The 26,694-nt window shown below is 44.6% G+C and overlaps 6 protein-coding genes across 16 annotated transcripts; 5 read left to right on the top strand and 1 right to left on the bottom strand.

Moving 5' to 3' along the window:
• Nucleotides 1-2,619: 2,619 nt before the first annotated feature.
• On the top strand, nt 2,620-4,054 carry LOC108145029 (epimerase family protein SDR39U1). Its single transcript, XM_017270212.2, has 4 exons — nt 2,620-2,735; nt 2,798-3,240; nt 3,305-3,535; nt 3,595-4,054. The coding sequence occupies exons 1-4, from the start codon at nt 2,714-2,716 to the stop codon at nt 3,790-3,792; spliced, it is 894 nt and encodes a 297-aa protein (XP_017125701.1). The 5' UTR covers nt 2,620-2,713; the 3' UTR covers nt 3,793-4,054.
• Nucleotides 4,055-4,312: 258 nt separating this feature from the next.
• On the top strand, nt 4,313-5,276 carry LOC108145030 (general odorant-binding protein 67). Its single transcript, XM_017270213.2, has 3 exons — nt 4,313-4,468; nt 4,525-4,731; nt 4,790-5,276. The coding sequence occupies exons 1-3, from the start codon at nt 4,421-4,423 to the stop codon at nt 5,165-5,167; spliced, it is 633 nt and encodes a 210-aa protein (XP_017125702.1). The 5' UTR covers nt 4,313-4,420; the 3' UTR covers nt 5,168-5,276.
• Nucleotides 5,277-5,371: 95 nt separating this feature from the next.
• Nucleotides 5,372-6,626, top strand: LOC108145028. Its single transcript, XM_017270211.2, has 2 exons — nt 5,372-5,847; nt 5,903-6,626. The coding sequence occupies exons 1-2, from the start codon at nt 5,484-5,486 to the stop codon at nt 6,544-6,546; spliced, it is 1,008 nt and encodes a 335-aa protein (XP_017125700.1). The 5' UTR covers nt 5,372-5,483; the 3' UTR covers nt 6,547-6,626.
• Nucleotides 6,558-9,181, bottom strand: LOC108145027. Of its 2 annotated transcripts, XM_017270209.2 has the most exons (4): nt 9,085-9,181; nt 8,335-8,632; nt 7,580-7,763; nt 6,558-7,517 (listed from the first exon to the last, which is right to left on the bottom strand). In XM_017270209.2, the coding sequence occupies exons 2-4, from the start codon at nt 8,402-8,404 to the stop codon at nt 6,668-6,670; spliced, it is 1,104 nt and encodes a 367-aa protein (XP_017125698.1). In that variant the 5' UTR covers nt 8,405-8,632; nt 9,085-9,181; the 3' UTR covers nt 6,558-6,667. The 2 variants fall into 2 exon arrangements, with proteins under 2 accessions (XP_017125698.1, XP_041563419.1); XM_041707485.1 differs by lacking the exon at nt 9,085-9,181 and having other exon boundaries at nt 8,335-8,867.
• A 419-nt stretch (nt 9,182-9,600) lies between these two features.
• Nucleotides 9,601-15,833, top strand: LOC108145026 (nucleoporin Nup188). The gene is made up of 8 exons (XM_017270208.2): nt 9,601-9,738; nt 9,804-11,041; nt 11,109-11,218; nt 11,280-12,244; nt 12,299-14,369; nt 14,434-14,588; nt 14,656-14,869; nt 14,929-15,833. The coding sequence occupies exons 1-8, from the start codon at nt 9,713-9,715 to the stop codon at nt 15,766-15,768; spliced, it is 5,619 nt and encodes a 1,872-aa protein (XP_017125697.1). The 5' UTR covers nt 9,601-9,712; the 3' UTR covers nt 15,769-15,833.
• A 702-nt stretch (nt 15,834-16,535) lies between these two features.
• Nucleotides 16,536-26,471, top strand: LOC108145024 (glutaminase liver isoform, mitochondrial). 10 transcript variants are annotated; one of them, XM_017270202.2, is made up of 7 exons: nt 16,537-16,923; nt 20,246-20,352; nt 22,994-23,023; nt 23,583-23,822; nt 23,884-24,257; nt 24,718-25,748; nt 25,836-26,471. In XM_017270202.2, the coding sequence occupies exons 1-7, from the start codon at nt 16,747-16,749 to the stop codon at nt 25,998-26,000; spliced, it is 2,124 nt and encodes a 707-aa protein (XP_017125691.1). In that variant the 5' UTR covers nt 16,537-16,746; the 3' UTR covers nt 26,001-26,471. The 10 variants fall into 10 exon arrangements, with proteins under 10 accessions (XP_041563363.1, XP_041563364.1, XP_017125691.1 ...); XM_017270204.2 differs by lacking the exon at nt 22,994-23,023 and having other exon boundaries at nt 16,538-16,923; XM_017270199.2 differs by lacking the exons at nt 16,537-16,923; nt 20,246-20,352 and adding an exon at nt 21,383-21,975.
• Nucleotides 26,472-26,694: the final 223 nt, after the last annotated feature.

Below are 26,694 nucleotides of genomic sequence, written 5' to 3' on the forward strand. Positions count from 1 at the left end.
TAGTCGGACTGCACTGAACTCCACTGGATTGGACTGGCCTGGCCAAATTTCAATTAACGTCAAGAGCAATAAACGAAACTTTTTACCCAACTTGTCTCTGGTCGGCTGGTGAAAAGTTTGAACCCTGAACTTTGCTGCATTCTGGGCTTTTCAACTATTTATAAAACTAAAAAACCAACTGCCTGTTTGTTGCACAAGTTAGAGTTTGCTTTTCAAAGTCACTGAGAGAGTGTAGTGACATTTTTTCGAACATAAGCTGAGGAATTTTTCTAAAAAATTATAACATTTTATTTAAATTATAGAAAATGTATTTTAAGTATGAGCGTTTCAGGTTTTATTTGACGTTTAAAAGGGTTGATCTATAAATTTAAAGAGGTCATGTGAGTTACAAATAAAAAGTAAACGTTTAGTAAAATCGGTTTAACAGCAAGATTTTTGTTTTAATTTTATAATCAAAGATAAACGATCATAATTTAAACATTTTTTGTGAATTCCACTTATATTAAATAAATTATTTAATGATTTTTCACCGTGTGCCATGCCGAGTTTGGATTGCACAAACTTGTTAGCTGCATCGCAATTATGACAGAATTAAGTTATATGCTGTGCCACCGAGGTGACCAACTGTCAGACCCGGCTAATCCCCGATCCCGATCCCAACTCCCGATCCCCGCCAGACAACCGCAAGGCGGCAAAAAAAGCAAAAAAGCAAAATAGCGACACAGCGACACAGACCGCACATAAAACTGTCAGGGAGTGTGTGGTGTGTCAATGGCCAGTGAGATGTGGTGTGGATGCCAAGCCATGCCAGTTCCACCCACATGTTACACAAATCACCTCGGTGGGTGGATGTGGATGAATATGGATGGGTGCATATATTGGATGCATATTCCGATTTTCGTCCATGTTTGTGCCATTGACTTTGCAACTTCGTCGCTCTGTCTGTTTGTCAATAAAACAAACAAAGAAGTTTGTCCCCAAACCGACAGTGTGCAAAAGATACAAGCTGAGTATCCGTATCTGTGTAGCTGCATTGCCACCGGAAGTGCAACTCAAACAACGAGACACGAGACAACTTTTTTTTGCAGATCCTTTCCATCATCGTTTCCATATTTTCCCTTTGTCTAGAAAGTTTTTCCACTACGCTTTTCCACTTTTGTTTTATCAGTGACAAGTGTCAGAGGCAAGAGCGCTGTGGAAATTAAAGTTCTATTGCCGGAGCCCATTAACCCACGTTCAAGTATCGATGACGACTGTCATTGGAATACGAAGAGAAAAAAGATAGAAGACAAAAGAAGATTTAATTCAGGTATCAGATTATAAAAGGCAGTCATAACCCAACTTGTTATAAATGAAGTTATGACTCAAACATAACAGAAGGAGTATAAATATGCATAGTACAATAAAAAAAAATTTTAAAAAGTAAGTCTACTGTTTTTAATTAACAAATAAATATCCTTTAAAAACTAACATTAAAACGAAATAGAAAACTAGTTTAAATGCACAGATAGTAATATGAACCCAATATTCTGTTTTTGCCCCCTAAAACTATATGCACGCTTGTTGGCCGTAATTCAGCCGGCTTGTACGTGATTACTGCCTGATTGCAGGACTAGATAAAAGCGCCAGACCCCGTAATTATGGCCCCAGATCCTTTTTATTACGCCATCACTACGCCTTTCTCACTCAATGAAGCGCAATAATTGCAGCGCTTAATGCAAATTCTTTGCCCAAAAAGGCAGCCACACCCCCACTTTGAGTAAGTGGGGGCGGAAGCGGAGAAAGTCGGGTTGGTTAATGCCTTCACTGTGTATGCAAATGAGTTTCCAATGACTTGCCACGAAAACAAAACAACACGCAGCCAAGCGAAGGATATGACGTTATGTCGTCTGCTGCACTTGAACTTGGCTCCGTCGTCCGCCATTAACTTGGCCACATGCGTCTGCCCGATGTCTGTCCATATATACGATATATACCAATATATGTTCGGGCATGTGGAGTGAAAGCGTCATAGCCACTTGTATTATAGTTGGCTGCAGGCGTTTTATGCGAAATTTGCACTTTTATTGGGGATCGCGGGGTCTGCTCCTTTTAACGCTCAACTTAAAGCGATAAGCGCCTTTGCAATTTAAGTTTATTGTCTGCCCTTTATTCCGCTTATCGGTGCACTTTAAATGCTGTGCGGGAGTGACACTAAAAGCCTCTGCGGACGACGTCCCAAAAAGTCATTGAACATTGGCGATATGAAACTCTCTTAGGTCAGTTTTTGATCAACTTTAATGGCTGACTTTAAAAGAATATCTAGGTGTTAATTTTATATGAAAATTAAATATATAAATTTTACGTACTGAAAATTGATTTGATTGTAGAGCTGTGTTACTCCTTATGAAAATATTATATTTATAATATTACGATTGAGATAGGTAAACATTTGTTTCATTAAAGATATACGTGACTACAAATTAATTCTTTTTAATGTATAACTATTTTTAAAAAGGTTGCTGCTCTTGAAACATTTTAGTATTTTTTCCACAACTTTCTCATTTTTGGCGGCATTAATTTCAAAGTTTTTAAAGAGTGGCAGCACGAGTATGCCATTCAAATACATTAGTCTGGCAGCTGCGTGCCAAATCAGCTGTTTATTGATTACATTACGTTTTGCAAAGTGTCGTAATTGGCAAAAACCATCCAAGATCTTGAGATTCGGCTAAAAATGTCGAGGCACGCGCTGATAGGTAGGTCCAAAGATGGAAACCAAGGCCTCTGGCCAGGCGAACTAACCCGGACTCTCGCTCAGGTGGCGGCACCGGCTTTATTGGCCGCAATCTCGAGAAGCACCTGACCCAAAAGGGCTACGATGTGACGGTGATCTCCCGGATGCCAGGTCCCAAGCGCATCACCTGGCACGAGCTGGAGAAGAACGGGATACCGAGCTCCGTGAACGCTGTGGTAAATGCCACCGGTCAGAACACCCTGGATCCGACGAGGCGCTGGACCCCAGGATTCCAGCAGAACGTGTGGAACTCGCGCATCAACTCGTCCAAAACACTGGCTCAGGCCATCAGGGCGGCTCCCCAGGTCAGCTCGTTTGTGAATTTCTGCGGCGTTAGCCACTATCCACCGTCGGAGTCCAAGGTTTACACCGAGGATGACCAGGTGCAGGGATTCGACTACATGTCCCGGTTGTGCCTGGCCTGGGAGGAGGCTGCCCACACCGGCGACGAGCAGGATTGCAAATGCGTGAGTTGCCCTTAGAGAAGCTTAGGAATTCGCAGTAATACAACTCAAATACAATCCCTTCCAGACCATCCTAAGATGCGGTGCTGTGGTGGGTCACGGCGGTGGCATGGTTCAGTCCATGTGGCTGCCCTTCAAGCTGGGAGTCGGCGGCCCTTTGGGCAGTGGCAAGCAAATCATGCCCTGGATACACATGCAGGACCTGTGCAGCCTGATACAGCACATCGTGGAGAAGCCAGTCCCCGGAGTGGTCAATGCCGTGGCTCCCGAAATAGTCAGCAATTTGGAGTTTAGCAAAGTAGGAGCTTCTAACTTCTTAAGAGAAGACCTGATTTAAATAACTCCTTCTCTTGCCAGGCCTTTGCCAAAGCCCTCCATCGTCCCTGCCTCTTCAGTGTCCCGGAGTTTGTGGTCCATGCCGTGTTTGGCAAAGAGCGGGCAGCCCTCGTCCTGAGCGGAGCCAAAGTGAAGCCCCAGAAAGCCATCTCGTCGGGCTTCAAGTTTCAGTACCCCACCGTCAAAGAGGCTGTGACGCAACTGACCCTCAAGGGATGAACTGAATCGACATTGGCTGCGCGTTGAACCAGCGCCTCAGTTCAAAGTTACCTGTACATTAAATGAATGGCAGTAGCAAGCACAAATTAAAACGAATTTCTGCGAAATGGGACTCATGTATCTCATCCCCCGAAAGTACACCCATTTAATTTGTTTACTCATCAGTCATGCCCACAAGTATTTCACAATTTTTTTTTAGTGTCACATTAAATGTAATTATTGGCTTAATTCGCTCTATTAAAACATGTTCCAATTATTTCAATTAATGTGTCTGAATGAAACCTTTGTGTTTGTAACCGAGCTGCAATTGTGAATTGTAAGTTTAATAACACCGTGTAGATTTTAGGTAACTCCCAAAGAATTGCCATTGAGTGTGAAAGTGAGATTAGTGATAAATCTGATATATATATGGAGCCCTTTGCATGGTTTCTGGCCAATTGAAATAATTGCAACCGAACTGAAATGAAAAGGCAAAAAAAATGTAATTGACGTGCACACACAATCAAAACTATAGTAATCATATACATATATCAATGACTGTCTTTTTTTCGTTCGTTCGGTGGGCTCTATAAATTGAGGGCCCATGTCAACTAGAGAATCAGTTTAATTTTGAGCCGCCAAACCGAAAATGCTTTCGAAATCGCAACTATTACTGCTCGTCGTCGGGTTCTGCTTGGTATGATGAATTGGGATCACGCGATTTTAGCCCGGTTGTAACTAATCCATTGACAGAATGCAGCCACCTTGGCCGACGTTGACTGCAGCAGGCGACCAGCGTTTGTGAATCCCAAAACCTGCTGTCCCATGCCGGATTTCGTGACCGACGAGTTGAAGGAGAAGTGTTCGAGGTTTGAGGTGACCCCACCGCCACCAACAACTGGCGAGGCCAGTGGATCCTTTGAGAGCAGGCGCCGTCATCACCATCCCCATCCACCATCGGTGAGTATCTCGGGAACAGGACATGGGATCGTTGTGACGCGGATTATCCCCCTTTCAGTGCTTCTTCTCTTGCATCTTCAACGAAACGGGCATCTATCAGAACCGGAATCTGGATCAGGACAAGCTGCAGAGCCATCTGCAGGTGGTGTTCAAGGACAGTGCCGAGCTGCAGACTGCGGCCACCCAGGCCTTCACCACATGTGTCGCCAAGATTGTGGAGTTCGAGGAAAACTTACCAGCACGCCCTTCGCCGCCACCTGGATTGCCCATCTGTCCCCATGACGCCGGTCACTTGATGGGCTGTCTGTACCGCAATCTGATGAAGAATTGCCCGGACTCGATTAGAAATGACTCCCAGGAGTGCACCGACATGAAGGAGTACTTCAACAAGTGCAAGCCCCCACGTGGTGCTCCTCCTTCCGCTGAAGTTATGTGAGGCGTCCGAAAAGCCCTTAAAATCTAAAAAACCCGCAATAAATATACCTCCTCCCAGCAGAACATTCAATATTTTAGTGAGTTTAAACCAATAAATACTTAAAGCTCAATATGTTTTCACTTTTTTTGCACTGATGGAAGCATCCTTTGTGCCACTTATCGCCAAGATGCACATCTGGGCGCGCAATGAGTTAGAAAATTAGGTTTTCCTCGGAGGAAATTGCTTATCGCGCGCATGTGCGTGGAACCAGAAAACCTTTGAGTTTCCCAGCTGAAGAAGGATTCATTTAAGTTCTGCCTGGGAAAGCGTACAGAACATGGAGGAGGAGCTGAGAGCATTCTTCGAGGATTGTCGAAGGCAGGAATTTACCGGAAAGGAAATGCTGGCCATTTGTCAACCTTTGATTTGGCGCATACGCCTGGCTAGAGTCAAGAAATGGTGTCTCATCCTGCTGCCCCTGGTGGTGATTTACTTGCTGTGGTTGTGTAGCGACACCTTTGCTTGGTGGTCGAGTGCCGTGGGCCGTTTGCTGCTCATCCAGATCCTTCCGCTCTGGGATTGGACACACTACTACAATGCCAAGTGCTTGATTCCACGTGGTCAGAGTGTCCAGGAGCAGCCAACTCCACTGGGAAGGTACGAGACCCTGTGGCAAAACTGTGCTCTTTGTGAAACACTGGGTGAGTATGGTCTGGAGAAGACTACCCCTTTACCATTTAACTTATTTCCAAACAGAGGGCATAGCCACTGCATCGAATGTGAGCTACTCCACGTTGGAATCTGAGTACCTGGAACGTGGACTACCTGTTATTGTAACCGATGCTGGCTTGGAAATGGATATCGTTAATCTTCTGGAGCTTATAGAGAAGAAGTCGCCGCAGTGGTTGTCCAGTGAACCCTGTGATGTGTCCAGCAATCTCCTGCTGAGGCAACTGTTCAACCTAGAGGCTGCTCTGGACAAGATCCACTCCTGGCAGGGACAGTCATCAAATAGTTGGCACCTTCAGCTAAGAAACTGCCAGAAGAAGGCGGTAAAGGCCTCTCGATTGTTCCTGGAACGTCCCTACTACTATCCTCTCCACCTGGCGCCGTATTATTCCAGCTGGTTACTGGCAGTCCATCAGCAGAAGCGAGAGCAGACGGAGATCTATGTGCGTGGTTTGGTTCTTGTCCAGCAGCTTAGTGGACACTTCGAAGTGATTCTTCATCCCAAGAATCCCTGCGACAAGGGATTGTGTCCCAGCTTGAGAATGCGCCTGAATGCTGGAGAGGCTCTGGTCTTCTCCACGGATATCTGGAGCCTCAGCTATGGCCTGGAGAAGCCACACTCGAAGCAGAGCTCCCTGGCCAGCATTTTCGAGATTGACTGGCAGACGTAAACCATCCACTCTTAGTTGGCCGAAATTGTATTTACACACACAACTAGATACACATAAATAGAAGCCTAAAGTTATCGAGTGTTTCTGGAAGGGATTGGCGACAAGGAACAGATTTTATATCTTAGGCCCTGCGGCACTTGGCCTCCACCAGTTTCTGCAGCGTGGCCGTCAGGCTGTTGATGGCATCGATCTTCATCCGCTCGATCCGTTCCTGCTGCACGAGGGACATCTTCTGGATCTGCACCTGTTCGCGCTGCAAACTCCGCTGCAGTTCCATCTTCTCCCGCTCCACCTCCAGTTTGCGCTCGAAGTAGTCCTTCCACCAGATGTCATCGGGGATACCGGGAGCCGAGCCCATGGGTCGTGCCAGATCGTAGAGCTTGCCATTGGCCTCCAGATGCTGGCTACTATCGCTGGTGCGTTCCGCCTCCGCCACTTGATCGCCATCGTACTCCATCTTGGGTTGGCGCACCTCCGACATGCTGTTGCTATCCTCGTCGAACTCGTCGTTGGACTTGCTGTCCAGATTCATCTGAGCCTGCAGCAGGACCTGATCCACGGGCGTGATATACGGTTGACCCTCCTTAGCCGCATTACTCTGGGATGGAATTTGCTGCTGCATTTGCGGTGTTCCCGGTTTTATGGTAACCGGAGTGGGTTGCAGTTGTATGGGTGGCTGGGAAAGTCCCTGTGCCTGGATTTGACCATTAGTAGGAGTGGGGGCTTGTGCCACTGTTGTGGTTTGCTGTGGCAGCTGCATATCAAAATCGGCCTTCTTTCCCTGCAAATACTTGAACATCTCCTCGAAGAACTCCCAGTGGACATAGCCGGATACGTATTTCTTGTTCAGATTCTTGTTGTAGGTGATCAGGATGTTGTGCCACTTCTTTTGGACCTTGGCGGCGGAGTAGCGAAAGCCCAAACGTTGTAATTGCCGAGTGCAGTGCAGCCAGAGAGCGGTGCGTTTTTGCCTAAAATGGGAAATGTTGGTTTTAATCATTTGCAATACTTTTGGGCCTGTTCACCCACGAACCTGCCCTCGGTGAAGCTTCCCTCCATGGGACCACGAATGTGGATCAATGCTCTGGTGGCCTCCGTGGTCCAAGCCCGCTCGTAGGGACCACGCCCCAGGCTATTGGCGCCCCCCGAGGTCTCTGCCTCCTCCAGCAAGCAATCATCATCCAGGTCATCCAAGTCATCGTCACTTATTTGATAGGCTAAAGTTATGATAAATAAGTAGATCGTTCTTTTAACTGGTTTGATTGGGATTTGTTTTCTTAAAAACAAAATTTTACAATTAGATTTAAAACATTTTAAATGTCTTTTGAATTTGTTATAAGTAACTTCTTCATATCAGTGGCTACATTCTTTTTAACCTTTAATTTATAAAATGAATACACATTTGTCCACTATATTTTTTGGTTCTAAGTTCTAGTCCTTAGAAATAGCAATTAAATTCAAAAACTTGTTGCTTTTGCGCTTCGGTGGCAACCCTGTCGTTCTCGCAGCATCTCGTGTCCTCTCCCAGCTCTCTCGCTTATCCTGCTGTCTCTCTTGCAAGTTACCACCCAACGCCAGGCCAAAAAGCATCCTAGCTATGTGGAAGATGCTAGCTGCCGCTGACATACATCACTTATGATACATACATACAAACTTACATCCTGACACACGGACACACACTATATCCCTCGTCTAAGTCTGTGCAGACACCACTACTAATGTGTGCACCTTTCTGACAAACGCTCAATTTCCGATTTTAATTCTAAATATACCGAGTGGCAAACTTACGTTCATTATCCTCGACATTATTTCCGTTGCTCTGGGCAGCATTGCCTCCATTCAGTTGAACTTGAGCCATTCGGGCCGTCAGATTTCAGCTATTAATCTGCTTTTTCTGCCAGCCTATGTGTGAACTTTAGACCTTTCGCCTGTCAATAGTTTTCCCGTACTAACAGGACAATTTTCGGGCTGCAGCTTCCAGGCGTCGAGAACTTCCTTCGTGTGCGCCTACTCTCTACGCGCTCTCTCCGCTCCGCTCCTCTCGCTCTCTCTCGCTCGCTCTTAGATCTGGAAAGGGAAGCTGTGGCTAGCCAAGCAGTAGTGGTATTAGTGCCAGTGGAATGGGGGCTCTAGAAAGGGGGGAAGTGGGTGGTTCGGGGAATGCAGTGGTTGGGGGAGTGCAGCATCTGCGCACTTTGCACTCTGACTTCGCAGGTCTGTTAGCCGCAGCCACAGCCACAGCCTCACTGGAATGGCTGGTCGCTTGGAAGGGCTAACCTAAATAGTTCTAGTCCGGCTACACTGGAAGGCTCACTACTGTTAGGGTCCCACTACAAATCACACATGTCAGGTAATACTAATACTAACGATGAAATGACATAATGAAATGACACTGACGAACGTCTTTAAATCCCAAGGCCTTAATGCCTGGGTTAAATTTAAATCTTTAAATTATTTATTCACATTTCCTAAATTCAAATTAATTTGACTTATTTAAAATTGAAATATTATAAGGGTTAACTCTATTTATTTGCTCACCTAATAATGATGATTTAAAACTACCAAGTTTTTGAATTTTTCCTTGCTTTACAATAAATCAATTTGTTGTAAAAGTCATTTTTTGTATAACAAGTCCACAGCCTTTGAAATTCCGCTACTTACTAATAACTTTTTAAAAAGCTCTAACATATAATTTAATACGAGGCCTACTATCGAACCAGTTGCATAAATATATAAATGTATATATGTATGAACTTAATAATATACTTATTATTAAAATATCTTTATTTTGGGTTCGAACTCTATTAATTATATCACGATTCCCAAAACCATTATTGAAATCTTTTGCTTTAATGTTTCTTTTGTTTTTATGTAAGGGCTATTTCATATTATTTGAACTTATTTGATTGTTATATTGATACACTTTCTAGCATTTCATTTGTAAAAGAAAAAAAAATTTTTAAACGTACCAGAAACTTAAAATTCTAACGGACATTTTAAAAATTAAACTATCGTTTAATCGATATATAGCCAGGGCTGCCAGCTCGTTGTCCCGGCATTTCTTGCACCAGGTGGCAGCTCAGGCGGCGCAAATTTGCGCGTGGAACAAGATTGTATTTGTTATTAAATAATTGTAAATTGTAGCTGCTAAGAGAAAGCCAAGACAATGCCCGCGGTGGAGAAATGCGTGATGTAAGTATCTGGAGTCCAAAATTAATGGAGGACAGCATGTAATCCCCCTCAATTGCTCCCTACAGCACCGACTGGAAGCGCCTCTGGCAGATGGTCTCCGGAATCCACTATGAGACGCCCCAGGAAACGGTGCGCGAGGAGCTGATGAACGTGGCCACCGAACTGCAGGCCGGCGTGCTCCAGTTTAAGCCCAAGAGCGCCTCCAACGTCCAGCTGGGCACGCTGCTCAAGGAGAAGAAACAGGAGAAGCTGCTGCCCTTCACCGAGCGACTGCAGGATCTGCTGGATCTGGAATCCGCCCAGTGCTGGGAGATCTTGTGCTACTACCTCACACAGGAGTACCGCGGCTCGGCCAGCCTCCTGACCCAACTGATCTCCACCGAAACGAACATGGCCAAGCTGCACGAAGACATCCGGCACTACTACTCCCTGGAGCGCATGATTGTGCTGAAGATCGTCAAGAACCTGATTGTGTTCCACCGGGTGCCGAATCATCCCTACCACCAGGAGTATCGCGCCGTGGTGGAGAAGATAACCCTAACCCGCCTGAGGGATTCATACCTGCAGCAGTTGGAGAACCTGATCAGCGAACTGCCACCTAGGAAGCTGATGGCGGGCGAGTGCTTCCACTCCACGGAGCGATTGATTGCCTGGTCGGAGAGGAACGCCCGCGAGACCAACGAGGTGCTGCAAATCCTTCTCCTGCTCGCGGAGCACCTGCCCATGGGTTTGGAGCAAATAAAGAGGATATTCGCCGCCTGTAAACAGCACTCGTTCGGAAAGATACAGAATTACCTGGACGACAGCCAAGCCTACCACCAGGAGCTGATCCGCAGCCTCACCTACTCGGAGCTGGTGCTCATTCTGAAGTGCCTGGACTTTGAGAAGCCGCAGGAAAACTCCAATTTGATTGAAAAACTGATTGAGGACCTGCAAGTAGACATTGCCAGCATGTACCATCGGCCGGAGCACGGGCCGCTTCTGCTGGTGTGGATGCTTCTTCGCCTGCGAGGCACCAACGATGCCGACGACGCCTCTAGTTTGCTCCGGTGCCGGCAGCTGGGCAAGCGGGCCGTGGATCTGAAGTGCTTTGTCCAACTGCACCTAGTGGCCAGGCATGCCATGTACGCCGATGACTCGATGCTCTCGCGGATTGTGCGCAAGACCATATACAACCAGTTGGCATACATGTGCAACCTGTTTGATGGCGATGGCAGTTGTGCCCGTTATGAGGGTATTTACGAGCTGCTCTGCGAACTGGTATCCTGGCCTCACTTAGCCAAAGATTTCTGCAGTCGGGAAGGTTAGTCTGGCATTATATTCATAAGTATGTACATTGTATTAAACAAAACGATTCTCTATCTACTCAGATGATGGTCCGCGCTCCCTTTATAAAACACTGCTGGAGAACTTTCCTCTGGAATTCACTCATCTGTCCAAGCTGGCAAAATCACTGACTAAAGGTGGACAAGGAAACTATGTAAGCCAAAAATATATTTCCATTGTTTAATTAACCAGCTTAAATTTCTTAAACCATCTAGATCAAAAGTCAGCTGGAAGCATTGCCCATACTGGCCCTCCTATACGATGAGAGTCAGCACAAACTCAAAGAGGTGGACACGGATGAATTCGAGCTTTTGGCCAGTGTGCGTCCCTTTCCGCGGATTGACTATACCATACCCGCAGGCACCAGTTGCACAGCAATTCAACATCCCTCTGGGTGCTACATGCATTTTCGCACCCAGGTGAACTTCTTCGACGCACTGCATCACGAGATTAACTGTCTCATACGAGAAACGGGCCACTTGCATGGTGACTTTGAGTCCAGCGAACGCATCCGTCACGTAGAAGCTGGCTTGAGATTCCTGGAGAGCGCCATCCAACTCAGTCAATCGATTTCAGGCATCAGTGCCGAGATGGTGCATCCCACAGAGATGTGCGTCGATCTGCTGCACAAGTTCAAGAGCGTTCAGTGTCCACCTGTTGGCCTTCTGTCCAGTTGTCTTAATGTTTGCACTGCCCTGCTGCCACTGGTTGACGAAGAGATATTTTCACGAATCAGCAATCTACACATCCTGCCCACCGTCAGTCAGGGAGCCCAGTACGATTTCAAGATGTATGCCAACGCCAGTGGAGTGGGCTACGAGTCCCGCTTCCTCGGCTCTGTCATTGATAATGTGGAGAAAAAGAACGAGCGCTACGAATTCCTGCTTTCCTACCTCGGTTTCCTGCGCACGTACACCAAGTTAAAAAAGCATCGTCACATTCAGGTAGAGATTCCGGGATTGATTTTCCTGCTGAGGGATGTTTTTCCGCACTTGCACACCTGGCACTTCCGCTCACAGTTGGAGAGGAACAAGATATACTTCGAGGTTCTGAGCTTCATCTGCGACATTCTGGATTTATTTAACACCAGCACTGGTTCCCAGTGCGAGCAGCGTGAACTTTTGCTGAAGGTCTGCGTTTATTCGCTGCTCAATCTGGATAATGGACTGATCCTTCTAAGGTTAGAGTTTTTATTTGATCATTAACTCATTGCTAATTTATGCTTTTCATTCAGATTTGTGGGCGTGGGCAATGCTTACGTACAGTACACCATGGAGTTGGAGACCAATTGGATGCAACAACAGCCACATGGCTTGATGATGCTGGTGCGTCTTTCCATGCGCATTCTGATGCAGCTGCTCAGGCTAAAGGACAAAGTGTATGGGAACAGTGAAACCCTCTCTCCTCTGGAGGCATTAATATACACTCAACCCAAACAACGAGACACTCTGCGCATCATTCCCACAGTCTGCAGCTACATGAGCAACATATTTGATAGGTGGCTGCCGATCCTCTCTTGTCGCCTGCTCAAGAGAATCGCACTCGAGTTCAACATGTCTCTATTGGCCTGTTTGGACATGGAGGCGGATCAAATCCGATTGACCTTCATGCAGAAGTTGCCCGATGAGTTGGAGAGCGATTCCATCAAGCTGGCCATCCTGGAGCTGGTGGACGCCTGCATTGCCAAGCAACCGGGCGTAACCGAGGCCTTCTTCAAGGTGAACTACGCCCAAGACAAACGTTCCCGCTCCTTCTTTGGCAAGGAATGTGTGCCCAATATCGGCGAGAGCATCGTCACTTACATGCGGGAGTTTCTTGATGCCCTCCAAGTGGAGCCTCTGACCATCCAACAGGCGCTGCCCGGCAAGATCATGAACATCTTCCACTCGCTCTGGAAGCACAATCTTCAGATGCTTGTGGACGAACTGCTGAAGGACAAACAGTTTTGGGAAAAACTCTGCGCACCGCTCTTCTCCGAGCTTCAGCCGAATGTTAGAATCTACACGCAGCTCCTGAACATCATATCCATTGAGGTTTACACGGGCAATGGCAGCAATGCAGCTCTTCTGGATGTGATGACCAAGTTATTTGAGCCCAAGCACTTTGGGCCCTGGCTTAACTACGTCTTCAACATGCCCAAGGTTCCTGCTACAAATGATTTAAGTTCCTCAGATGAGCTGCCCGACTGGATCTGTTGCCTGCAGGCTTTCAAGGATCTGATCGTTATTCTGCTGAAGAAGCAGCCCAAGTTCATGACCATACCCGAGTCTCAGTTCAAGCTGATGGCCCAGAAGTGTCTTAAAGTGTTGGTCGATCGCTCTCACTATCTGGAGGACATGCGTCCATTTATCATGCTGGCTGAACTGTATGTGTTCCTGCTGCTCCAGTTCAAACACTCTTACACAAACAGCGCGGAGGAGGAGCAAGAACTAATGGAACTGCTGCTGCAGCTGATGGGTCGCATCTGCTCCTGCTATGAGGATCAGCATGTGAGGGCCAAAGAGGCCTGTCTGGCCATAGTGACCAAGTGCACACATCTCTACACCGACTTACTAATTCGGGACTCTTCGATCACCCTGCGTTTTCTCAACTCCGTCGTGAGCATTATCTGCAGTGAGCTGCAGCATATGGAGAACTCGGTGAGCCTGGAGAAATCGCAATGTCTGAATAGTTCAGACATTTCAGACGGCAAGGCCTCGACCAACTCGCTGATCCTGTGCCTCAATCTGCTCAAGGCTGTGGCCACCATCTTCCACAACGATGGCCCCGGAAACTGGGATTTGCCATTCGTTTCGGTTCGGCTGTTCCAGCGGCTTGTGCGCTGCGTCTCCAAAACGTTGCCCTTGTTCAGCAAACAAGTGCTCAGTGTCCAGCTGCTCGACGTGCTCATCGTGTTCGCCAAGGGCCACTGCTCTGTGGAGTTTCTGCACTGCGATGTGGGCGAGTACTTGTGGCTGAATCTGTTGCCGCCCCGGGAACTTCTGCAGTCGAAGTATGAGTACGCTAAGCCATCGCCGGCGGATTCCGAGCGCTGGACTGTGGAGCAGTGGTGGCCTGTTTACGCCAGGGGCATCGAATTCGTCACCATCATCTACGAGAAGCACAAGAAGTGCTTCCTGCAGGAGGCCTTCCAGTTCGTTGGCATTCATGCCGTCTACCTTGAGGATGCCCTGCTGCTGAGCAAGCAATCTCTGGAACCAGCTGCCATGCAGCTAATAAAGGCAGCTGTTGGCCTGGTGGCCAGCCTCACGGAGCACCACAAGGAGTGGAAGCAGGATAACGATCTGTCGCTCGTCAACATAATGGTGGGTTCAATATCAATAGATTGAATGATTATAATTTTAATATCAATTATTTATTTCACAACAGCGTGCAGTCCAGGGGTTATTGTGCCACAGTTCATCCTTGTTCCATCAGCAAAGAAACTTGAAATGCCTCCTGGCCGGTCGTCGCTCGCAGCTGGAGATCCTGCGCAGCACCGAGGCTATAACCATTGATGACGAACTCATCGCCGCCTGCAATGAGTAAGTGTCCTCTTTTAATCATCTACTTATAGATTTTAAATTAAATTCTGTATTATATTTTTTAAAGCCTCACAGATATAATTATTTACTGTGTGAAATCCTTGCTGAGATTCAGTCCTGATTTGATGGAACTACTCTGCTGCAGTGTGTATGAGCCCTCCAAATACTCAGCATTGCTAGATGTAAAGTTTGGGGCCCCTAAATTAAACGAAGAGAATCTTACACTAACATTCGGAATTATACTCAACTTGGTTAACATATACGTGAAGGCTTTAAATATGGTATGTAGTTTGGTCATCAGATTGAGGACTGTTCATAAATCATCTATTTTAATCCTAAGCAAAACCATGGCTTCAGTGAGGTGCCCCTAAATACACTGCCCAACGTGGAGCAATCCGGGGACTACGATGATACAGATATCTGCGTGGGCAACCAGATGAACCGCACCTTCTCCAAATCCCTGTCGACCGTCTCGGTTTCGTCCGTCAGCTGTCCAGCCAGCGAGCTGCTCTCCAATATGGACGGACAGCTGTGTCTGCTGGCCCTGGAGCACCTGCTCATGCTGGTGGCCTCGCAGGCCATCTACATCATTCGCTCGCCGGATCTGGAAACGCGCTGGAAGCAGATCGTGCGCCGGGACATCAGCAACGAGCTGGTGTTGTTCAATGAGTTTGTGCGCCGCAAGGTGATATTGGATTACAAGGAGAACCGGAGTCCGTGGCTGCGACGCAAGCACGGCCACTACAAGTTAAAGTTCCAGGACCCGGCCAGGAGTTCGTCCAGTTTAACACGCAGCTCGGACATTGTGCGTCGCACCAACACAAACACTAATGAGTTGCGGGTTAACGTGGTTCGCAGGCTGCATCTGCAGCAACAGCAACAGCAACGTACTCCACAGCCGCATAACTTTGACATGACCAGCGATCTGAGTCCCATTCCGGTGATGCAAGGAGCTGCCATTTCGTCGACCCTGGATTCCAGAGACAGCCGCAAGCGTTTGTATCCCATTCAGCAGGCGGGCGAGGCCTTCTTGGAGGAGGAATTGGCCGCCATCGACCTGCAGTTCTTCCCCCCGCCCTCAGAGCACGGCTATTGTGAGTTGTCGCAGGTTCAGTTGGTGGAAGAGGACTACCTTCAGCTGATGTCGGCCCTCTTCAATGTGATGCCCCATTGCGACTGAGTTGTTTACCCTCTTGATTGTTAAAGTGGCCGGTGAATTATTGAATAAAGTTTGTACACTCGTAATAATGTCTTGCTGGCTTTTTCTGATTTATATTTTAGCATAGGGTATTATAATTTCAGCAGAAAGTTAAATTCAACATAATATGGTAAATATTGCAGTCTCAAGAATTACAAAGGTAATTATCTAGCTTTATATTAGCATTTTATTTTTAGGTGTGTTTAATTAATCTACTGTATTAGTTATTGCTATAGTACAAACATAAAAGTGTCTAGAAGGAAAGTACAAATAATTTCTTTAAAGAAATTGCAAAAAAAACGTGGAATTTTTAATTTCACCACTTCACCAGGTAATAAAATCGCTTAAACAACCAATAGTAATATTTTAATTTAAAAGTTTTAAATTAATTTAAAATTTTTATTAAAATACAAAAACAAAAGAGTGACATTTCAAAAAAACTTAGAAATTATCAAAGATTTCGTAATATTTATTTTTAGTGTAGAAAAGTGTTTCGCACACTGCCGCCAGTGACGTCACAAGCTAAGACGAGCCCCCAGCAACGTCATCGCGCTCTCTTTTGGGGGAGAGTCCACCACCGCTGGAAGAGTGCAAGCGTCCGTCTCCCTCGCCTCGAAACTCTCCCCCAGAAAGAGAGAGAGAGATTTATGCTTGCTCACCAGTCGAAGAAGTAAACGTCGCTGCCTCTGCCGCTGCCTCCGATTCTGCGACAGCGTTGAGCTGATTATGGGCCTTCTGGTTTCGGCCGATGTTTAGTACCCAGCGATTGGTAGAAGAGAACGCATGAGCAGACAACGGGGCGGATACGCAACGTGAAATTAGAGACCGCAAGACAAGCCATCAAGTACGAGCATTAAGGTTTACCCACTGTTAGGCATCCGTTAAACCGATAATCCGTGAATCAGCGAGACATCGTCGTCATTAGGGCATCACCACTTAGACAAATCAGTGATTGTGATAATGCTTAAAGGTGTTCCCACGCTAGCCGGTCGCAACCTTCGACTTCTGGCGGTCCATCATCGCGCCAAGGCATCCGCCGCAGAGCCGGCGGAACAGTTGGACCAGGAGACGGATCTGTTGAAGCGCGCCAAGTTCGGACACACGGGCAAACAGCTGCAGCAGAAAATATCCACCGAGGTAAGTGCCGCCAGGGGGATATTGTGGTTTTCAAATGAGGGTTGAGCGACAAAACAGCTGACTATGTACATTTTTTTGGGCCATAATTTCACCAGGCTATTGATTTTTCATGTGATATCACACGAAAAGTGAACGCATAATACCCACCGATGCGCAAATGCTGGCGGAAAAAACAAACAGTTTGCAGAAATCCAAAAATAGATTTTGAAATTTAAACAAATCCAAGGCATGGACTCTGGCCTGGAAGTGATTTCGGGCACGTAAGGGCATATGACTTTCATTCAGCCCGACAACGCTATATTTTCTTAATGAAGACTCCGGGACTTAGTTTAATTAGATAAAAGCTTTAGCGCAGCGTGACTGACGCAATATCCAGATAACACACCCACTGTCCTGTCTTTCCCTAAAAAATGATAAAAAAAAAGTTTATCTTATCGCATCTGGGTTTGCAACGACTAGACTACTGGCCAAATTAATTGTGAAATTATGTGCCAAATTTTCGGGGGTAGGTGCTAATCAGGTGCAAATCAAATGACACACACACGCATCCCTAATCCCCAAAAGCCACATGTGACATTTGAAACTCCCCAATTGTACTGGTTCTCAACAACAAGTACATAAAAATTTTTAAAAACCAGACGATGGTGAGACGCTGACCGAGACATTGAAACACTGATTGTGAGATTGGGAATGGGAATGGTAATGGTAATGGTTATACAAAATCTGCCTTAATTTAATCTTTTCGCTCGTAAAATACCAGCGCCAATCGTGGACCATAAATAAATATGAACATTTGCACATAGAAAAAACAATAAAAAAAGAGTTTCATTTTACCATTTCAATGTTAATATATACAACGCCTTTCCTTTGAAAAAATTGTAATCTTATCTTATTGGATTTAAAATCTTATCAACATAAAAAGATAATTTATGTAATTTTGATAGCCTAAAAATAAATTTTATTTTTAATCTTCATAGTGATTTACTAGAAAACTTATTTTGTGTGCTCAAAAAAAACAAAAAAATTCCCTTAAGTAAAGTATAAACTTGATCTTTTTTTGATAGAAAACTTTAACTTAATAAGAAGAAGACGTCAGTGTTTAAGATTATCCTGAATTGCTTAATATTGAAACACATAATATGATATTAACTAGTTTTAATACAACATTGGCAATTTTTAAATATATATAATACAACAAAATAACATGCTTAGAATACCTATTTTGCTTGTTTATATGTTAATTTACAAAGCCAAACTTAGGATATATTTTCATAGGAAAAAGTCAGCTCATTTTTTAACGTGTATGTGATTCACAGACTCTTTGGAGTGTCAAAGTCACGCGAAACTGTCACCCGAAAATAAATAGTGTAAACGTGAGCATGGCAACACAAATGCAAATTAATACATATATACTTTGTACGTACTATATAAATCCGAAGATGGTATTTCCAGGGGAACAATTATGGTTTTGAGTTGCGCTAGCTAAAAGTTGGCAGAAGTCCATCACTAGTCGAAATTGTTTTGCGGTTTTTTCGTTGCCATGGGAGAAATGAAAGAGCACACATTCATGAATATTTAGCATACCCGCGTACGTATTAATATTTTAGCTGCCACAACACAAAAACCAAGCCCCTTCACTTCCCACATGGTAACCAGGGAAGAGTAAGAAATAAAGAGAAATAGTTCTCCCAATGTTTAAACAAAAATATTGGATACTCTCTTGCTCTTTTCAAGAATTTTGCACATATTTTAATAAAACTTAAAGGTACATCCGCTCGGTTCCGATGAATGTATTGAGTAACCAGTTTAGAAACGTGGATAGGCTATACAAATAATAATAAGGGTTTTCTCAAAAAATTCTTGCGATATTAATAAATATAAGGCGATAAAGATAGCTTATCATTCAAAGCACCCAGCTTCAAAAGCTGTTCCCTTTGCAAATTAATTGTTGATTGCGTCTACCAATTTACTTTAAAATGTTAATATTTATGAAACTATTAATATTTGGGAGCTATCAGTTGCAACAATAAATTATATTTAGAAAAACCTTTGATTTACGATAAAGTTCCTGCCAAGTCGACAATTAAAAGGTAACGTTTTTAATTAACAAAGTATTGTTTGTAAAAAATAAAAACGAATGTTAGAAAATAATTGTATATTACAAACCCATTTCGTAATGCATTGACATAATCGGGTTTAAATTTTAGAAAATTACGTACAAATAGTTTTGTGATGAGAGAATGTGATAGTTCTCTCGTTCCCAATTTAGTTTCTCTTCGATAATAATTATCTCTGCACTTCCGTGCGAATTGTGCGTCAACATTTCGAATTTTAAAGGTGTCAAAGTCCCACGAGAATGGCGACAGGCCCCTTGAACGGAAACTTGTTTGGCCAATATTATATTCTTTTTATTTTTTGCCGCACCTGATCTTGTTGTTGTTATTGCTGTCCGAAATATTCGCCCTCACATGACTTTCTTTTGCTTAAATATGTATTTAATAATATGCAAATAAGCAGCAAGTGCGAAAACAGCTTAACAATGAAAACAGATTTTGAAGGCAAAGATTTACCTATTCTCAGAATGAGAGTCTGATTTATAGTAGGGATAAAGGCACGAACAAATAACTTTAACACTTTATTTCCATAAAAATTGCAAAGTCAATAATGTTATCAAAAGAATAGCAATTCTTGTGGAATTTTTTTTATTAATTTAATATCAAGTCGAGAGAGTGTATTTCCACCATTTACGAAGAAAAGGAAATTAAGGAAAATTCGGCGACTTCTGTTTCGCTGATGTCATGCGGTTAGGTAATCCAATCCAATCGTACTTCTGACCAAAGGCAGGTCAGGAAGTATTCGGTTGCCTTAATGATTGATTACCGTTTTTTCCATTAACGCAAATAGAATTGCTATGAAAAAAGATAGTAGGCTAAGAATAAAACATAAACATCATACAAATTCAAAATTATAAATATGCCAGTATATGCTGATATGAGTGAAATGTTAAAAATAAGAACCAAGCAGTATGATACTTACCATCATTATTGTAAGCTTTAGTAGTGTTGCAGAGTTTTGGGGGTTCCATAAAAGTTTGGAAAGACCAACCTCTTTTCCTCTATAAAAGGTGCTCGTTAATGGCGTTTGTCCATTATTTCCACATTGATCCAGTTGCGGTATACATTGGATATACCACTAAAATATGCTAGTACGTGCAGTAATGTTGGTTCTTAACATAACAATAACTGGGAATACGTGACTCTTGCCGGGAATTCTTGACCTGAACTACAGCTGTAATATACAACCATTCCATTGTACGTTTCAGAAGAAACTGCGCGCTCCACCGCTACTGAATTTGGTATTCGCCAATCGGAAGTTGTCCTTCTACGATCCCAGTTCCACTCCCAAGACCAAAGAGGATAATGCCAAACTGTGAGTATATAATAAAGAAAACATAAACTAAAGGTACAAGGTATTTGAGAAAATAAGTACCTAGGAATTACACAATTATCAATTATCTTGTTGAGGTAAAAGGTACAAGAAAGGCTAATAAAAATGTAATAATTTTTTGTTTAATTTAATCATGTTGAGATCAATTTGTTTTTTAAGAAGTTGCAGATGAATTGTGATATTGTTTATACGATCTGGCAATTAAATCAGATTGTATAAACATGTAAAAAAAACATCCTCTCAAGTTGCATTGAAATTATAATATTTTCATAAGCATATGGGCGAAAGTTATACAAAATTTAATTTAATTGGTATCAAACAAAGTTGAAAACAAAAATAAGTATAAATTATCAGTACCTTAATACCTAACATATCAAATTTCAAAGATAATTCAAAATCTTTACCTAGGTAAGGTAAAAGGTGGTCTCACATTTTTTTTACCTAGGTAAGGTATAAGGTATCAAAAAATGGTACCTAGGTACAAGTATCTAGATGCACCCCAACACTGCCTTTCACATCATCAGTATCACCTCACAACAATTCAATCCAGAGCACTTGCTTAATTGCATTCATTAACTAACTGTTAGAATTACAAAATATTTGTGCACTTATTTACATCTGTCTGTGGTTGCTTTTCCCCCACTATTGTCCACGTGGCTAGAATAATTTGGATCAACAATTTCGCTGCTAATAGGCTACCTTACATATCCCAATGATCCATTTTTAGACCCCATGCAGTTTACAATACTATTCTTAGCTTGAAAAATATTGTTTTGTAAGCAACAGCCGAAACCGTTGACATACACAATTAACAATCTCTGCCAAAGTCCAAAGGAATTGCGAAAATATTTTGATGGCACTTTGGGGGTAAATATTTTGTGTTCTTCCCTTTGTTTCAAATATGTCGGGAGAATGGCATTGGGGTTGGGTGCTCCAAAAGGGAGGTATCTGGTCCGAAGCACGCGCTAATTGCCGGCAATCGCTAGCGCATAAAAATAAATTAACATACGTTTATTAAATGAAGATAAAAATCGAATTCGCTCACTCAATTTTGGGTCTGCTGAACTATATATATATATGCATGTATGTAAGGCATTGATGTATGATGTTGGCGAACTATAAAACCATTGGCCATTCGGCGACTGGGCTCATTTCGGCGGTGACGAGCCGCAAGTTTGCACAGTGAAAAAGGAGGACATATACCACATATACCATTTACCATATACTATCTATCGAAATGATGGGCGATCGTAGTTGGAATCTGCTGCAATATGCCACAGAGAGGGCACCACTTCCGCTGGACGGATACACCGCCGAGGAGGCGGCCCAGTTCAAGGACAGCATCAGGCAGAAGATCGTGGACGATCTGAAGTCCATGACGGGGGAGGAGCTCATTGAACTGGTCAAGCGTAATGCCGCCCAGGTGGAGGAGGAGAAGGCCGAAGTTCCGGTCAAGGAACCCCTATCCGGCACCGAAGAGGGCAAGGAACGCATTCAGGACGATGCTGATCTTATAGATGCCGGCATTATAGCCGAAATGGTGGCCGGACTTTGCACCAAGAGCCAGAAGGAGACGTTCATCAAGGTGATAACGAAGTATATCAGGTAATTGTGAGTCAGCCGGAGACGTGCCCACCTCATTATCAGACCAGTGAAAGAAAAGGGGTTCCGTCGCCGCGTGACGTTTTCCTTCTTATCGGTTTTCAATTTGGTAGTGCCCATGTGAATATGTACCATTATGGGGGGGCCAGACAATGTGCCAGTGCCATTATAATGCCATAAATCCAGCCATATCTACAGTTGTATATGCTCGTGTGCGTTTCTGTGTACCAGCCGTGGTTTGAATAGAGAGCAAAAGGAGTTAATTAATTTATTTTATTGGCAATAACATGATTTAGAAATTAGCACATTTCGGCCCGACTCTCCTGGTGCCCTGCTCGCCGCCCTACACTCTCTCTATCCGAATGGCTATCTCTAAGTGCTCCGCTCGCTGGGAGCAGCAGCAAAAGTCACACTTTCCGCTGATGTATAAAACGCTGGCGCGCATACTGCCGTTCCCATTGAACTCGCAGCAGCTTAGCGTTAAAGTCAACGCAAAGCAAGCTCTAAGTCCCATAAAATACAGATACAAATCAAAAATCAAAAATCACGTATACGCCATGGTGGTGGAGACAAATGAAATGGATGCGCTGAAGCGACAAAGCGAGGACGGTGAGACCAAGGAGCGAGAGGAGAACTACAGGCGGGGCAAGGAGCAGGAGACCACGGAGACGGCGGCCATCATCGAGGAGATCATCGAGGGCATCTCGCTGCAGAATCGTCGCGGCACCATAGTGCGTACTATTTCCGCGATAATCAGGTAAAAATAGTGCCGGAAAACGCAACCAGAGCAGACAGTCAAGGGCAGGGACAATATATGTAGTATACTATATCTAGTGGGTCGTAAAAATAGACTGTGCACAAATATACATCATCACACCCCTTTATCTATACGACACACCCCTACAATAACTATAAATCGAAAATTGCGTTGATTGACGCTCATTACACGCTCTTTGTGGCCGACATATGGAAATCGTAACTAACAATTGCCGTCTGATCATCCTGTCTATCACTCTTTTAGCAATCAGCGACGCCACTATTCGATGCGGCCGTGAGTAATCGATTGAACTGTTTGTGTATCCTGTAGAATTTGAACCAGTTGCCATGCCATCCATGAACCATTAACGAAACGATCTCTTAATCAATCCCAACTCAACTAAATTGTAGTTAATTGAACTCTGCGCAAAATGATTTCCCAAATTTATAGTTCAAAACAAAAAAAAAAAAAAATCCGAATTAATCAAATCAAGAACTCAAGCCAGCCATGGAGGAATATCTATATTTAGAAAAGCTCAACTGGATCTTTGCAGTTTCAATGGCCGCGCTGCATTAGATGTCTGTGAGCCAATTAGCACTTGAAGTTCAACGCCAGTTGGCCAAAGACAAACGCCTCTAAAATTCCCCTACCACTCTATACCCTCCCTCCGTAGTACTAGTGCTATGTTTTTTGTGAATTTTATTTGGTCTTGCTTTTCCACACACGCATGCTAAAATTCAGTAGGGGATCGGCGCTCAATTAGCAGGTGCCCTAAACCCAATTGCTTTTCTGTGGCTTCGAAACTATTTCGCTAATTTCCCCTTTATTAACTCATTTTCATTTCCATTCACAGCCATCGGGAGCAGGAGCAACGCAATGCGGAGGACGTTCTGTTCGACATGTTTGCCAGTGAGGAGACAGGACTCATCTCGATGGGTAAATTCCTGGCCGGGCTGAAGACCACTGGCATTCGCCGGAGCGATCCGAGAGTGCGAGAGCTAATGGATAATTTGAAGAAAGTGCATAAATTAAATAACTACGAGACGGGCTCTTCGGCCGAGACGCAGCATCTCAATCGCGAGACCTTCAAGGCGTGAGTGTAGACTGCACAAATTTCCATTCAATCACTATAATAACAATCATGTCCTTGTCAGTGTGGTGGCCCCCAATATTGTGCTGATTGCCAAGGCTTTTCGGCAGCAGTTCGTGATCCCCGACTTTACCAGTTTCGTCAAGGACATCGAGGATATTTACCACCGCTGCAAGACCAACACTTTGGGCAAGTTGGCCGACTATATCCCGCAGCTGGCCAGGTACAACCCCGATTCCTGGGGTCTCAGCATCTGCACCATCGATGGCCAGCGCTTTTCCATGGGCGACGTGGAGGTTCCGTTCACCCTCCAGAGTTGCAGCAAGCCACTCACCTACGCCATTGCGCTGGAGAAGCTGGGTCCCAAGGTGGTGCACTCGTACGTGGGCCAGGAGCCCAGTGGCAGGAACTTCAATGAGCTCGTCCTGGATCAGAACAGTAAGTGTGGGATCGAATATAAGGGTCATATAAGTCAAAAATTAACTGCATTAGACTTTCCAATGCAAACTGAACAGATAGTGTGGATCTGAATCAACTTTACATTGAAAATTATTTGAAAAGATCTGCACTATGATATGATATAGAAAGTTTCAAAAGAATATGTGCTACAGTTTTCCAAATGCTAAAAAATAGTTATTTTTATATATATTATTATTCTAACGCTTTAGAAAAATCATTTGAATGCTAAATTACCCATCACTATTTGTACAAGCTTATTTAGTACCAACTTTACTACTCAAACACTCTAATTTCACTGACTAACTAAATAAAGAAGCCTATGAAGATATTATGTTACTTAAAATTTAGATATTTATCTATTCTTTTTTGATTATTAATTAATACGAATGGAAATGTTTTCATAAAGTTTTAATATTATAATTTGTTTTTCCCCCCACAGAGAAACCGCACAATCCGATGATCAATGCAGGTGCCATTCTGACCTGTTCCCTGATGAACGCTCTGGTGAAGCCGGACATGACCTCCGCCGAGATCTTCGACTACACCATGTCCTGGTTCAAGCGGTTGTCCGGCGGGGAGTACATCGGCTTCAACAATGCCGTATTCCTGTCCGAAAGAGAGGCTGCCGATAGGAACTACGCTTTGGGATTCTATATGCGGGAGAACAAGTGCTTCCCCAAGCGCACCAATCTGAAGGAGGTGATGGACTTCTACTTCCAGTGCTGCTCCATGGAGACGAATTGCGAGGCCATGTCCGTGATCGCAGCCAGTCTGGCCAATGGCGGCATCTGTCCCACCACCGAGGAGAAGGTGTTCCGGCCGGAGGTGATCCGGGATGTGCTCTCGATCATGCACTCCTGCGGCACCTACGACTATTCCGGGCAGTTCGCCTTCAAGGTGGGACTGCCGGCCAAGTCCGGTGTGAGTGGGGGCATGATGCTGGTCATTCCCAATGTGATGGGCATCTTTGCCTGGTCGCCGCCTCTGGACCATCTGGGCAACACGGTGCGGGGCCTGCAGTTCTGCGAGGAGCTGGTCTCCATGTTCAATTTCCATCGCTACGACAACCTGAAGCATCTGTCCAACAAGAAGGATCCGCGGAAGCATCGCTACGAGACGAAGGGTCTTTCGATCGTCAATCTGCTCTTCTCAGCGGCCAGCGGAGATGTCACGGCCCTGCGTCGCCATCGCCTGTCCGGGATGGACATCACCCTGGCGGACTACGATGGCCGTACTGCCCTGCATCTGGCCGCCTCCGAGGGCCATCTGGAGTGCGTCAAGTTCCTGCTGGAACAGTGCCATGTGCCCCACAACCCCAAGGATCGTTGGGGCAACCTGCCCGTGGACGAGGCCGAGAACTTCGGCCACACCCATGTGGTGGAGTTCTTGCGCTCCTGGGCCGAGAAGGCGGACCTGACCAGCGAGGAGTGCAAAACTGAGGCGGTGACCAGCACGACACAAGCGGACGAGGTCAGTTCAGTTCCAAGTAGTCTAAGTTCAAGTCGGAAGACAATGAAGTTATATGACCAGAGGCTGAATTCCAATCTCACTTTTCAGGAAATCTGCAGCACGAGCGACCTGGACACCAGTCCGGCCGCCAGTCCCATTCCCACGCCCGTGGGCGGATCGGGCCGGTCCAGTCCGGTGCCATCGGATGCGGGCAGCACGGCGAGCGCCGGGAGCGGCAGCAGCATCGACGACAAAACCAAGCCGGGGCTATAAGCATCCGGAGACCCGAAAGTCAAGATGCGCAGGATACCCGCAGAATCTCTCCGACTAAATTATTCGCACAACCTTTTAGTTTATATATACGACGTATTAGATTAAACTTAAGTGTACACATGTATATCCCCAGTTCGCACTGGTCGGTTAGTCCTATATAATTTGTAGCTGTCATCCCATGTGCTAGCTTTGGTCCTTCGATCAGGATCAACTGCACGAGCGGCATTTGTACTTGTAGTGCTTAGTTAGTCTCAAATAATCCTTTACGAAACAATGACAATAATCGTAACAGAAATCTACTAACCCACAAAATGGGGTCTGTGACCCGCCTAAATGTATTTTGCATTCGTACTTGTCAATTGATATTTGTATGCGTTTGTAAGTGTATTAACTATCCTGTTCCAAAAAGCTATGTCGAGCTATGTGCAGACATACTTGATTGCAGTTAAATATATAGTTAGCTAAAACAACACAAAAAATATGGCATTTTAATTAAACGGAAAGTTAAAGCGCGTTTGAACGCAAAAAGTTCAATCGTAAAGTTGACACGTAAAGTTTGTGCGTAAAGATGGCGCGTCAAAATCAATAAACATATTGCTGAACTTTTAAATAGTTCGATTTTAACAGAATTATATTAAAATCGTCAAAATATATATTAAGCTAGAATATCATTTTAAATCTATTTATATATTGC

This window comes from Drosophila elegans, unplaced genomic scaffold (genome assembly GCF_018152505.1).
Source record: "Drosophila elegans isolate 14027-0461.03 unplaced genomic scaffold, ASM1815250v1 contig_183, whole genome shotgun sequence".
Taxonomy (NCBI): Eukaryota; Metazoa; Arthropoda; class Insecta; order Diptera; family Drosophilidae; genus Drosophila; species Drosophila elegans.

Bases quoted from the DNA above. Each gene is read 5' to 3' on its own strand.
- LOC108145029 (XM_017270212.2), top strand. From the start codon at position 2,714: ATGTCGAGGCACGCGCTGATAG. The intron at 2,736-2,797 runs GTAGGTCCAAAG...ACTCTCGCTCAG, and splicing joins GTCGAGGCACGCGCTGATAG to GTGGCGGCACCGGCTTTATT. The intron at 3,536-3,594 runs GTAGGAGCTTCT...TTCTCTTGCCAG, and splicing joins GCAATTTGGAGTTTAGCAAA to GCCTTTGCCAAAGCCCTCCA.
- LOC108145030 (XM_017270213.2), top strand. From the start codon at position 4,421: ATGCTTTCGAAATCGCAACTATTACTGCTCGTCGTCGGGTTCTGCTTG. The intron at 4,469-4,524 runs GTATGATGAATT...ATCCATTGACAG, and splicing joins TCGTCGTCGGGTTCTGCTTG to AATGCAGCCACCTTGGCCGA. The intron at 4,732-4,789 runs GTGAGTATCTCG...TCCCCCTTTCAG, and splicing joins ACCATCCCCATCCACCATCG to TGCTTCTTCTCTTGCATCTT.
- LOC108145028 (XM_017270211.2), top strand. From the start codon at position 5,484: ATGGAGGAGGAGCTGAGAGCATTCTTCGAGGATTGTCGAAGGCAGGAA. The intron at 5,848-5,902 runs GTGAGTATGGTC...ATTTCCAAACAG, and splicing joins TGCTCTTTGTGAAACACTGG to AGGGCATAGCCACTGCATCG.
- LOC108145027 (XM_017270209.2), bottom strand. From the start codon at position 8,404: ATGGCTCAAGTTCAACTGAATGGAGGCAATGCTGCCCAGAGCAACGGA. The intron at 7,764-8,334 runs GTAAGTTTGCCA...TCATAACTTTAG, and splicing joins TAATGTCGAGGATAATGAAC to CCTATCAAATAAGTGACGAT. The intron at 7,518-7,579 runs GTTCGTGGGTGA...TTCCCATTTTAG, and splicing joins GGAAGCTTCACCGAGGGCAG to GCAAAAACGCACCGCTCTCT.
- LOC108145026 (XM_017270208.2), top strand. From the start codon at position 9,713: ATGCCCGCGGTGGAGAAATGCGTGAT. The intron at 11,042-11,108 runs GTTAGTCTGGCA...CTATCTACTCAG, and splicing joins AGATTTCTGCAGTCGGGAAG to ATGATGGTCCGCGCTCCCTT. The intron at 11,219-11,279 runs GTAAGCCAAAAA...TAAACCATCTAG, and splicing joins AAGGTGGACAAGGAAACTAT to ATCAAAAGTCAGCTGGAAGC.
- LOC108145024 (XM_017270199.2), top strand. From the start codon at position 21,608: ATGATGGGCGATCGTAGTTGGAATCTGCTGCAATATGCCACAGAGAGG. The intron at 21,976-22,993 runs GTAATTGTGAGT...TCACTCTTTTAG, and splicing joins GTGATAACGAAGTATATCAG to CAATCAGCGACGCCACTATT. The intron at 24,258-24,717 runs GTAAGTGTGGGA...TTCCCCCCACAG, and splicing joins GCTCGTCCTGGATCAGAACA to AGAAACCGCACAATCCGATG.